Raw genomic sequence first — 13,263 nt, 5'->3', positions numbered from 1 at the left:
GGAATGGGGAAGTCTACTGTTGCAGGACTTTTCCTTACTTCAGGTAAACATGGGAGTCCTTATCATGTGGCCATGAAAAGTTAGGCTCACAGACAATTTGAAGCGTGAGGAGGGCAGAGTTTATTGGGTGAAAAGGAAAGAGGGAAAGGGTCCCTCTGCAAAGCCAGACTCCCTGCTGGTGTGCTTCCCACCTCACAGTTTGAATTTCAGTTTCTACCCAGGAAGAGGAGGGGCCGGGCTCTTCCCCACTGCAAATGGCACAAACTTATGTGGCTCCACCCCAGTGTACACTCCTCCCAGTGTGCAGGCTGGAGTTTCTCTGGGGACCCCTTCCCACCTGGCTGTCTCATTGACCCCTCTAAAGAAGTGCATCTAACTGCCATTAGAGTAAGGATAAGGATAAGGATAAGGATGAAGACGGATCTCAACTGCTTCCTGCTGACAGGGGGCGCTGTTTTGGCAAAACAGCAGTCAAAGTCCCTTAGAGGCTTATTTAAGGGTTCCAAGCAGAAGGGGCCATTGTCCGCCTCTCCAGTTGCATGACTGTTTGGAGTCTGATGGCCTGAAGGGAAGAAGAGACAAACTGTATTATCAGAAAACATGCATCTAAACAAAGGGAGGGGTAAGGACAGCTCAAAAATCCTGAGGCCTTTTATCACTTTGCACAAGGAGAGGGAGGTCACAAGCCCAACTGGTTTAAAAAAAAATTAAAAAAAAAAAAAACTTTACCCTTTAGCCAGCATGTCGGGCTTTTGGGTTCCCTTCCCCTGAGCCCAATACTAAGCTGACCAGTTTAAGGTTTGGGAAATTAACTCTTCCCAGTTTGGAGGATGCATCTGTCGGGAGTGTCCCACAGTACAAAGACACAATTGCCTATCAGTGAAGAGAGAACTGAGGGGGAGAAAGGAAAAATGAAAGGTGTTTTTTCAAAGGAGTCCTAAAGGTTCAGGATGCTTCAAAAGGGGTCCAGACTGAAAATGAATGGTTACTCATCTAGAAAGAGGGGAGCAGGCATCCCTGGTTCCCGTCTCTTCCTAGCAGATACCCGGGGTACATGAGGGAGAGAAGGAAGAGCATCCTCTTTCCCTCTTCCATCCTCACATCCCCAAGTCCCAGCAACCTTGGCAGGCACCACCATGGGTGGTAAAGCGGTTTGCACCCATGAAGCAGGGGGGCCTAGGAGATAGGAATTATCTGTTCTACCTATGTACACCCTACCTCCCCTGCTGTCAATAGCCTTGATTCCCTAGATCTCATTTATGAATTGAGTTTGGGACAAAAATGTGTCTTGAGGGATGTTGCATGGACTCCTTATCATCAGCTGAATGCTAAACTGAAACTGTGGAATTGAGTCCTCCTGCAACAAGGAAGAGAAAAGGATGTCTTGTGACACACCTAGATAACTGGTGGCTATAGTTATGCTTGCTAGGATTTGGGTGCATGGTGCTTGGCTTTGGTTAGCTCCCTTGGTCTTACTTTCCCAAAAAGGAAACTTTCACGTGATGGGCATCCTATTTATTCCCATCATCTGGCAGGATTTTGCAGGATTATTGCTCAGAACTAGGATGCCGATTGAGATTTTTACATTACCCATACCTTTTGTACTTTCTGAGCTGGAGCTGGAGCTTGCTGGTTGGTTCACAGGAACAAGCAAGGTTCATCTAAAATATAGGTAAAAACTTAAAAACAACTAATGAGTTTAGAATTTAATGGCAAATGTGTGATAAGTTTTGAAACACAATTTCTCTCTCTCCAGTCCTCAATTTTGGAAAACAAAAACAAAAACAAAAAAACAACAACAATAAAAAACATAAATCATGATAGGACTGAGTTGTTGGCAAAATAGATTGTAGTCTTACACTTGGTCTGATTATTTGCATAAAGTGCAAGAAGAATAATTATTTCTACGTAGGCCTTTTGGATTGGCTTTGATGGAACTCTGTTTCACAAGGAGTCTCAGATAAGACCTTTTAAAACCAAGCCCAGTTACGGGTTTGTATCCTCAAATGCCTGTGAGGTGAGTGATTCTCTTCTCTTAAGGTCCCAAGATAAACGGAGTTCTTGAACCTGTTAGAAAGTGACATTCTTAGGCTGGGCACAGTGGCTCATGACTGTAGACCCAGCATTTTGGGAGGCCAAGGCCGGCGGATCACTTGAGGTCAGGAGTTCGAGACCAGCCTGGCCAACATGGTGAAACTCCATCTCTACTAAACATACAAAAATTAGCCTGGTGTGGTGGCACATGCCTGTAGTCCCAGCTACTTGGGAGGCTAAGGCAGGAAAATTGCTTGAACCCGGGAGGCGAAGGTTGCAGTGAGCTGAAATCATGCCACTGCACTCCAGCCTAGGTGACAGAGCAAGATTCTGTCTCAAAAAAAAAAAAAAAAATAGAGTGTGAGATGAAGCTGGCCTCCTTGACCTGGGGAGGGAGAGACTCCATGGGGCCATGGCAGAAAACACAGCCAGCCACCTGGGGCGCCTTGGGCTCTGTGTCCCAGCCTCAGCAGGGAGGGGAGGGTGGTGAGGGGCCACTGCTCACCGGTTCATCTGTAAAAAGGAAGTAGAAGGCCATGGAGACTGAGGTCAACAGTTCCGACCCCTGGAAGCAACGGGGGTGGGGGCATGATTTCCCCTACCCTCAGAAGTCTGAGGATGAAAGGCTCAGAAAGGAGAGGGAAAAAGTTTCCTTGGTTTGCATCTCACTAACCAATTCTCGAGCCCCATTCTGGGCACCAAAAATGTGGGACTTTTCCTTAGTTCAGCTAAAGACAGGAGTGCTTATCACATGGCCATGAAAAATTAGGCTCACAGACAACTTGAAGCATGAGGAGGGCAGGGTTTTTTGGGTGAAAAGGAAAAGAGGGAAACAGGGATGGTCCACAAAGCCAGAGTCCCTGCCAGTGCACTTCCCACTTCACAGATTGAATTCCAGGTTCCATCCAGGAAGAGGAGGGGCCAGGCTCCTCTCCACTGCAAATGGCGCAAACTTATGTGGCTCCATCCCAGTGCACACTCCGCCCAGTGTGCAGGCTGGAGTTTCTCTGGGGGCCCTTTCCCATATGGCTCTCTCACTACTGTGAAGGTCCAAAGCTATCTATGCCCATTAAGGAAAAGAGGCATTAGAGTTTGCCATTGTGGTCTGCGTCAAAGAGTGAAATAATAAAAATGTACTGTTTTACTACCTTTCTGCTTATGTGTCTTTCATTATAGTAGGCTTAGATGCCAATTAGACATTTTTATATTTTTTTGCCCAATGCTATTCTAATATGTATACACACACACACACACACACACACACACACACACATATCTGTGTATGTATATGTGTGTGTATATGTGTTTAAGATTATTTTGCTCATTTTGGGAAACCAGATTCTGAAGAAACTTCAGATGCTACAGAAGTCAGTTTTCTCACCTACAGTGAGAATACTGAAGTTCAGAGAGATTGAGTGAAGTGGTCAAAATCACAGTATCACTCAGCTAGTAAGGAACAGACATCATCCTAAGATGTCATAGACTGCTAAAACTGCCTCTAAATTCAAATTTGACTTAATGAACACTAAGAAAAGGACTGCTTTATACACAGATGATGTTTGTATTCTCAGCTAGTCTAATATTTCATATGCATATCACTTGATGTAAGCTTTCTGTAATTGCCTATTCTTGAGTATGTGGATGATGGTGATTTGGAGTTAGTGTCATTTAAGAGGGCTACTACATCCCAGCCTTTGCTTGCTTTCCTTAACACCATGCTGATTCCCCTTCAAACTGTACTTTCTAAGGACAATCTATGTTTAAATGAAATAAGAAAAACATTACCCTCTGCCCAAAATAATTTGCCTCTTCAATTTTGTTTTCACTTAAATAGCTTCATCCTCTGATGCCTTGACTGCACTGTGTCATATTTTTCCACCTTACCACATACCAGAGCTTCTCCATGGGACTCAAATCAAGTAGATGAGAAGCTGGAGCTTCCCCTAGACCTGTAGTGTATAGACCAGAGAGGACAGAACAACTCATAGAGATGCTAATCTGTCCTCATAAACATTTTACAGACTAGTTTGTACCAAGTGGTTTTAAGGTATGCAATAGCGCTAAAGCTGACATTTTAGGTTAAATACCTGTATGTGGAATTACTGGGTCAAATAATATGAGCATAATTACTAATAATGTTGCCAAACTAATATTTCAATTAACACTTCTGAGGACATTTTCCTTAATCATATCATCATCACATTCACAAATCCTGGACATTATTAACCTAATGGATAAGGAATATTCATTGTTTTAAAGTCCCTGATTTCTGTGGGTCTCTTTAAAAAGTGTCATCTTTCTTATTTATTTTAAAAGCAATAGGTATTTCTTCCAGAGAAATAAAAAAAACAACAGAATATCAAAAACATCCATAATTCTATCTTCCAACTTGATGCATGTTTTCCATGTTTATCATGGCATAATCTACAAACAACCATACTTACTCTTATTAATGGAAATTTCTGTGAATTTTTACAAATGCATGTAGTCATGAAACTACCACAAAAGTTAAGATAGAGAATAGTTTCATCATGACAAAAATTTCCTTCCTGCTGCTTTGTTGCCAGCCTTCCTCTCAACTCCAAGCTCCTAGAAACCACTGATCTAGTCTTTACTATACTTTTGCCCTTTACGGAATGTCATAAAATGAAATTAAAAATGTAGACTTTTGAGTCTGGCTTCTTTCACTTAGAGTAAAGATCTATCCATGTAGATGTGTGTGTCAGTAGTTACTCCTTTTTATTGCTGAGTACAATTCAATTATATGGATCTACAAAAGTTTGCTTATTCAATTTTCAGGTGAGGGATAATTGAGTTTTTTACATTTTTGCATAATTACAAATAAACTTTCATGAATATTTACATGCAGATTTTTGTGTGAACATACATAATTATTTCAAGCGGATAAAAAAACTTAGAGCAGGTTTGCTGTGTCATGTGGTAAGTGTATGTTTAAATTTATAAGAAATTTCCAAACTCTTTTCTAAAGTGACTGTAAGACTTTTCATTCCCACCAGCAATAAGTAAGAGTTTCAACGGCTCTGTATCCTCCTCAGACCTTAGCATTGTGGATGCGTATTAAGTTTGTAAAAATGGACAAACTCTTTTGCATAAAGGTTATACCATTTGACATTTCCACCAGCAGTGCACGACAGTTTCAGTTTTTCCAAATCTTTGTCAGCACTTGGTATGGGTAATCTATTTTAATTTTAGCTGTTCTAATAAATGTATAATGGTATCTCACTGTAGTTTTAGTTTCCATTTCCTTAAAGATGAATTATGTTGAGTGTATTTTTATGTGCCCATTTTAAACATTTAATTGGTTGTTCTGCAATTATTGAATTTTGAGTGTTCTTTATAAATTCTGGATACAGGATCATTTAGTTTTTTGAGACAGTCTTACTCTGTCACCCAGGCTGGAGTCCAGTGGTGTGATCTCAGCTCACTGCAACCTCTGCCTCCCGGGTTCAAGTGATTCTCCTGCTTCAGCCTCCCGAGTAGCTGCAATTACAGATGCCCACCACCACGCCTAGCTATTTTTTTTTTTTTTTTTTTGGATTTTAGTAGAGACGAGGTTTCACCATGTTGGCCAGGCTGATCTCAAACTCCTGACCTCGGGTGATCCACACACCTCGGCCTCCCAAAGTGCTGGGATTACAGGCGTGAGCCACTGTGCCTGGCCTGGATACAGGGTCTTCAGCAGCTATGTGACTAACAAATATTAAGCCACAATCTATGGTTTGCCTTTCAATGCTCTTAATGGTACCTTTTGAAGAACAGAAGTTCTTCATTTTGATGAAGTTCAAATTATTAAGCATTTATGTTATGTAGATTGTGCTTCTGGTGTGATATCTAAAAAATCTTTAATCTTTCCCTAGACCAAGATCACACAGATTTTCTCCCATGTCTTCTAGAAGTTTTATGGTTTTGGATGTTTATGAAAAGCCAATGATCCATTTGGACTTTATTTTTGTATAAAGAGTGAGGAATGGCTCAGATTTGTTTTTTTAAGTACAGGTATCTAATTGTTCTTGTACTTTATTTTAGTCTTTTCTCCATTGAACTGTGTTTGTACTTTTGTAGAAAATCAATAGACTGTAAATTTACAAGCCTAGTTTTGGCTCTCTAGTTTTCCGTTAGGCTTTATGCTTATTCTTTCTCCAATAACACAAATTGTCTTATTATTTATATACCTTTTAAAATATTTCTAAATCATTGCCCTATGGGACAAAATATACATTTTTAATTATGCAGTATCTACTTTCAAATAATACTGCACTGCTTCACAGGTTGTACAGGATCTTCTAACAGTATACTCCTAATTCTTCCCTCTTGTATTTTGTGCAATTGTTGTCATGTAGTTTACTTTTACATTTGTATAAATATATAATACATTGATAAAGTATTTTTGCTTGAGACAAGGGATTGACAAACTAAATGAGATACTGTAATGAATGAGAAACAGATGTTTATTGTGATCATCTGTTGATATTCTGAATTTGTTTATCCAGCAATTATCCTATCCTAATTTGGTGGAGAGAGGAGCCTGTGAACTGCTGCTCTCAGGTAACTTACAATCTGATTGAAGAAGATGTATCACGTATTCTTCAATTAAATGCTGCTTAGACCAGTCGGCTTGAATTGGTCCTTTTTATTTCTCTATGTTTTTTTACTGGCCTTAATAACCTGGATGGAGAAAAAAAAAAAACATGCAGTCTGAGATGCGGTCAATAAGTGGCCCCTCCTCTGTTTGCAGTCACTATGGCCTTCTAAAGTGTATATCACCTTCTGATAAAATTATTTTGTTCCCACCCTTCTAATACATTGGTTTGTCTTGGATCATACTCCCAAAGTGAATATCTGACCTGAGAAATACACTCCAACTTAGCAAGGTCATATATGCATATTTCTCAAGTCTTGGCCTCTACTCCTACAGAGACAGCAGGTAGTACAACCGACCCTGAGACTTGGGGAAGAGCACCAACTAGTGGCAGGAGATGGGTAGGAGGGTGTGGTGGAAGGTCAAGAGTAGGGGTTTACATGGACTCAAGTGCCCTGGACTATGGTAGGTGCAGGCGTGGTGGGACTGGCTAGGGAAATGTGTCCTCAAAGTATCTATTGTGTGTCTACTTTCAAAGACATTACTCAGAATGACTTTTCCAACTCTGGGCAAGCTTTCTGCTTTAGACTTGTAGTGTTACTGAGGAGCTCTTTCTTGGGCTCTGTGTGCATAACAGTATGCGCCTCTGCCTTGAAAAGCCCATGTTCTCTTAACTGTGTATCTAGAATATGTGTTTCCTAAGAGGGAGGTTTCTCAGTTCTGGGAGATGGACGTGTACTAAATATCAATGTCTTCCATTCCATATCCTGTTCAATGGCTCCAGTCCAGCTTCCTGACAGAAAGCAAAACATATCACCCCCTTGGAGAGTTGACTTTGCTCCATGCAGTTCCCACCTTTATGGTGCTATGAACTCCAGATGTCAGCTGCGGTTTTTCTCCATTTTTTGACAGTGTGAAGAATGTAAGTCGAACCTTATCTCCTTCCTTACATTGCATTGTGTCCTCGTTTCTAACCACCAATACTTCCATTTCCCCAGTCTTGTCACTTAGGTCAAATAATACATTTTTCTTCTTTTCTGTTACCTGTAAAAGAAAATCAACATCCAGCCTCTGATAATCTGATTAAGGAATGCCACATCAGTCACACATCAGACATGCCAGAAGAAGGCTCTAAAAAGAAATACAGTTAATTCTTGAACAACACAGATTTTACCTGTGCAGGTCCATTTACATGGGAATTTTCCTCTGTCTCTGCCACCCCAAGACGGCAAGAGCAACCCTCCTCTTCCTCCTTCCTCCTCAGTCTACTTAACATGAAGACAGTGATGAAGAACTTTGATGATCTACTGCCACTTAATGAATAGTCAGTATATTTTCTTTTTTGTGATTTTCTTAATAACATTTTTCTCTACCTCACTTTTTAAGAATATAGTATATAATATGTATAACACAAAAATGTGTTAAGTGACTGTTTATATTGTCTGTAAGGCTTCTGGTCAAGAGTAGGCTATTAAGTAGTTAAGTTTTTGGGGAATCAAAAATTATATGCAGATTTTCGACTGCTCGGGGTCAGCAGCCCTAATCCCTACATTGTTCAAGGGTCAACTTGAAGAAAAAGTTTCTGCTTTGAAACTAGCAGGTATATATCTAATAGATGTTAGCAAGTTCACACAGAGGAGGCAGACGTGTCTTACTTAGAATATGCTGTCTCCTATGCCCATCTTTCCAGTCCCAAACTCCCTTCCTTTAGGAGGAGGCCAGGGTGGCCCATAGAAGCAACAACTGCTGGATAGAGAGGATGGAGCTTCTCCAGGGCCAGTAGCCAGATTAGTCAGGGGAAAAAAGAAGACCCTGGGGTTGGAAGAGAGCTATTTTTTTTATTTTTTTATTTTTTGAAACAGAGTTTCGCTCCTTCACCCAGGCTGGAGTGCGATGGCGCAATCTTGGCTCACTGCAACCTCCACCCCACTGGGTTCAAGCCATTCTCCTGCCTCAGCCTCCAGAGTAGCTGGGATTATATATAGGTCCCTACCAATACACCCGGCTAATTTTTGTATTTTTACTAGAGACAGGTTTTGCCACATTGGCCAGGATGATCTGGAACTCCTCAACTCTGGCGATCCACCCGCCTTGGCCTCCCAAAGTGCTAGGATTACAGGCATGAGCTGCCGTGCCCAGCCTGAAGACAGCTATTTAAAACAACAAGTCCAGGAGAGACATGAGGTAATGATGCAAGATCCAGCTGAGAGTCTAGTAAGTAATCAAAGACAAGAAATAATGCACAATCAAGTCTAGATCAAAAGGAAATAGGAGGTTGGTCAGTTATTTCGGAGATTGATCGTATTTTAGCTTTAATTTTATGGACTAAATCAATATATGTTAGTGGCCAGATTAAAAGCTGAAAACTGGGACAAAGAACATGACCTTCCTATCCAAGGTCATTTTACACTTGAGTTTCCAAGAGGACTGGAGAGTCTTCCTATCAATTCCTTCTAAAACTAACCCAGGGCAGCAGAGGTTATTCTGAGGCTCTGAATGCAGGGGCAGCAGGTTCCCTCTCTACGGTTCTTCAGGTCCTGCCCTAGACCAGAAAAAGTCATTCCACAAGGCTAGTTCCCTGAAGCTCAGAGTCATAATACTTTATTATTTCTCACTTCTAATAAGTCTCCTCGAGGAGTGCCTCTGCCCGGCCACCCCACCGTCTGAGAAGTGAAGAGGGCCTCTGCCCGGCCGCCCCACCGTCTGGGAAGTGAAGAGGGCCTCTGCCCGGCCGCCCCACCGTCTGAGAAGTGAAGAGGGCCTCTGCCCGGCCGCCCCACCGTCTGGGAAGTGAGGAGCGCCAGCCGCTGTGGAACCTTCCAAGTGTGAAGTGATAGCCTTGTATGTGATCTTTTCTGTCTTCCCCAAGTTTGCATTTTCGACATTAAAGTTTACTTTTAATTAAAAAGAAAGAAATAAATAAGTCTCCTCAAGCTAACTCTTTCTTCTGTTTTCTTCATTTAATCACAGTTCTTTAATCCTGACTTGCATATTGGTTTTTCAGGTCAATTAATTTGGTTGATTACTCAACTACACTTATTTTGCAATCACAACAATAGTCACTTAAAATAAAGATAATATGGACAAAGTACAAAAATAACGCAGAAATAAAAACTATGTGAACGAACTAATTCCTTTTTCAGAGGCTACTGGGATAAGAATAAGTTGAAACAGGATTGTGACATTTTTGACAATAAAAACAATTTTTGAGTTTTCGTATGAATTTTGGCATGTTAACTCTGCAGCTCTTTAGAACTTTGTATTTTTTTATTTTGTCTGTATAGACATTAACACCTTTTCTAAAGTCTCTTTAAGATCAGATGGAAAATACGTTATTCTTACTAATCAATATGAAATTAGCTATGAAAACTTACCTTCTGGACTACAAACAACCCATTCACAATTGTTCCAAGGGGCTGAGTTTGAAGCGTGTTGATCTTTGGGGTTTCACCAGCTTTTCTGATAATGTTCAGCGGGACATCAACCTTTTGGTCAGATTTAGCATCTAACACACATGAGGCGCTATTTACCTCTAAGAAACCACTGTGCTGATAATATCTTGATATTATAATCATTCTCTTTGGAATGAATTTATCTTTCAGCAGTGTATTAAAAACTTTTACAAAGAAGAATTCCTTCTCTGTAGCCACCGTAGCATGAAACATCTCTTGCTTGCCTTCTTGGGTCTCAAACGTGAAGGGCTTTGTTGCTTTCAGTACCATAACTGGCAAACAGTCTTTCCGAAACTCTTCTCTGATAGATTCCTGCTGGGCCACCCTCTGTTTCTGCTCAGGCTGAAGACAAGAGAAGAAAGATATCAGCTGTGAGTCAAAAAGGTACTATTGAGAGGACCTTCCTTCACCCACAGTGCTAAGCCTCAGGAAGCCACAGAAGACAGGTGGAATCAAGGGAAGAGACACAGAGGGGATAAGAAGAGACTTGAGGCCTAGAATGATCTAGATGGAACAGAGAGTGCAGAAGGAAGATTTCAACTCCTGTATTCAGATAAGACGGTGTAACATGTTTTGGAGGAAGGATCCCTAAAACCAAATCCTTGCTTTGCCATGTGCTATATAAAAAGACTTCATCAGATTTCTGAAATATTGCTAAGCCTCGGGGTAAATCTGATAAATCTGATTCCATCTTCTATGGATTCCATTCGGGCATAATATATCCTTGTTTCTCTATCCAACACTGTCCTAAACATTCATTTTACTCTGGTATAAAAGTGAGAGAGCTCAGTGACCTGCACAGGGTTCCCCAAATTCCTAGGGAGGTATTGTACGTAACAAAATGTAGACTATGTTTAATGTGAGTTAAGGGGGAGACCTAGGTCAGAGATCTTACAAGTGAGTTAAAGGAGAAATTTAAAAGGAGAATTGATACTACATTTGTGGATTTACCCTTAAATAATGAATTATGCACTAAGGTTTACATTTTAAAAATATATCTTATTATTTGAAATTATAAAAAAAGAAATAATTTAAATACATAAAAAATAGAATTTGGTTAAACAAAATATGGTATAGTCACAAATAGATTACTATGCAAATATTAAAAATGCTTTAGAGAAATAATGTGATAAACTGTTATAACTGACTCAATAAAGGGAAAGGTCCTAAACAGATAAAAAATCTCTTTCTTTTTGGATAAATAAGCAGTTAAAGCACACACACAAACACACTACAGAGATATTTACCAACATCAATATTTTTTTCCTAGATGATACAATTATAGGTAATTTTATTCGCTTCTCTGTGTTTTTTATTTTTCTGAATTAACAGAGATAAGATACCTTTTTTGGTTTGTTTTGGGAGAAAATACTACTTTTTAAAAGCAACTTGCCATCTAGAACCAAATGGAAATACAGGGAAAAACAAACAGAGGCATAAAAAGTCAAGTGTAGGAGTCTCGAAGGCTGTCTCCGATGTGACCTGAAGCTTGGGCCAGTGGAGCTGGGGCCAGTAAGGGGCCCTGACGGGCAGTATAACTGACTGCATTTGGATCAATGCAGGTAAAGGTCAGTTCCACTGAGTTCCACTACAAAAGTCCTCTTTGGTCCATGTATCTTTAGTTGAGTCTTCCAGACTGAATGATGCATATTTTCATTACTGGTGATGGAATCACACCATGTATACTTGAACCTTGTTTTCTGAAAAATCCAGAAGTTTCTGGGCCAAACCCAGAGGAAATGGCTCCTCTAGACAAAGAGAATGAAGTATGTGTAATCAGTTTCTAGAGCTCACACAGCTATAAAATGGTGTAACACCTGCTTCACAGGAAATGAAATTGCATGTGTGGTGGATTCTGTGTTGGGCCTTTCCGATATTGCCTGCCGCTCCCTCAGGACTAAAGTAATCATTCTCATCAATGAGACTCTTCAGGCACTACTCTCTCAGCTAAACAGGGCCACCTCACCTTGTCCATGCAGGTGTATAAAGGGCTTTTTTACATTACTTTTAAAAAGCAATTTGCTGTCAAGAACTAAGGGAAAATACAGGGGAAAACAAACAGAGGCATGCCAGGCCGAGTGTAAGAGTCTCTGCAATAGATCTCTGATGTGACCCAGAGCCTGGGTCTGTGCAAACCACAGACTCCCCCACCAGTCTTGGGAGCCCTGAAGGGCATTCTCAGCTCCCGAGCTCCCTGTGGGGTAGGCCAAGGCCTCTATTGCAACTATATTGGACTTGACATTCTTCCTCTTCTACTCCTTTCACTTCCTCACAGATACTAATTCTGAAAGTGCTCTAAAATAGACTTCCTGTAAACAACTGTCTATCTCAGAGTTTTCGTCTTATAGAATCCAAACCATAACAGAGTGTTAATGTGTCCAGGCCCTGACAGAGATTAGAAGCTCAACAGGTGTTTAATCTGATTAATCAGAGGTAGTTCCTGTTTTTGTGACTCAGAGTGCTTTTCACACTGTGGCCTTAATTCCCTTATTTGCATGCTCTGAGATAAAGAACAGAGAACAATGTGGGAAATGACAGTGACAGTGATGCTCTTACAAGGACAAAGACCACTCCACTCTCCTCATCCTACCTTAACATGAGGAGAGACTTTTGGTGCAGCACGTTGCTTTGTGACATCATTTCTGACGGCTGCAGGTGCAGCAGGACTCATTTCAGGTTGACTTAGTGGCTTTGGTTTTGTTACCGATTTGTATTCCTTATCAACTGATTAAAAAATGGAAGACATGGCCAATAAGCATATAAACATATGAGCAGTGCACATTTTCAAATGTCACCAGAAATAAATACTAAAACCATATTAAGATATCTTCAAGAGCAGTTAATTTTTCTAAAAAAAAAAAAAAAAAAAAAAATCTTGTTTTAAAATGAAAGAAACTGGACCTGGCACAGACACCTGTAATCCCAGCACTTTGGGAGGCCAAGGCTGGAGGATCAACCCGAGGCCAGGAGTTTGAGACCAGCTTAGTCAACATAGGGAGACCCTATCTTTATAAAAAATATTTTCAAAATTAGCCAGGTGCAATGTCACATGTTTTCAGTCTCAGCTACTTGGGAGGGTGAGGCAGGAGGATAACTTAAGCCCAGGAGTTCAAAGCTGCAGTGAGTCGTGATCACACCACTGCACTCCAGCTTGGATGACACAGTGAGACCTTGTCT

General features: G+C 40.7%; 1 protein-coding gene and 1 long non-coding RNA gene across 9 annotated transcripts in view; one reads left to right on the top strand and one right to left on the bottom strand.

Annotated features, from left to right (window-relative positions):
• Positions 1–96: 96 nt before the first annotated feature.
• AIM2 (absent in melanoma 2) overlaps positions 97–13,263 on the bottom strand; it is a 131,215-nt gene continuing 118,048 nt past the window's right edge. For 6 of the 8 annotated variants that reach the window (XM_015112746.3, XM_077941514.1, XM_077941522.1 and 3 more), the window contains 4 exons: positions 12,677–12,810; positions 10,009–10,428; positions 7,490–7,678; positions 6,486–6,720 (listed from right to left, as the gene is read on the bottom strand). In XM_015112746.3, the coding sequence (XP_014968232.3) occupies positions 6,694–6,720; positions 7,490–7,678; positions 10,009–10,428; positions 12,677–12,810 (770 nt within the window). In that variant the 3' untranslated portion in view covers positions 6,486–6,693. Of the gene's footprint in view, positions 563–1,596; positions 1,680–6,485; positions 6,721–7,489; positions 7,679–10,008; positions 10,429–12,676; positions 12,811–13,263 lie in introns of those variants that run through there. The other 2 variants (XR_013396463.1, XR_013396462.1) reach the window with 2 other exon arrangements.
• On the top strand, positions 7,688–9,572 carry LOC144330373 (uncharacterized). Its single transcript, XR_013396472.1, has 3 exons — positions 7,688–7,958; positions 8,662–8,818; positions 9,260–9,572. It is a non-coding gene; the product is annotated as an uncharacterized LOC144330373 (long non-coding RNA).

Source organism: Macaca mulatta, chromosome 1 (assembly GCF_049350105.2).
Source record: "Macaca mulatta isolate MMU2019108-1 chromosome 1, T2T-MMU8v2.0, whole genome shotgun sequence".
Classification (NCBI taxonomy): domain Eukaryota; kingdom Metazoa; phylum Chordata; class Mammalia; order Primates; family Cercopithecidae; genus Macaca; species Macaca mulatta.
Note: the sequence above shows the minus strand (reverse complement) of the source record. Positions and strands in the feature narration are given on the sequence as shown.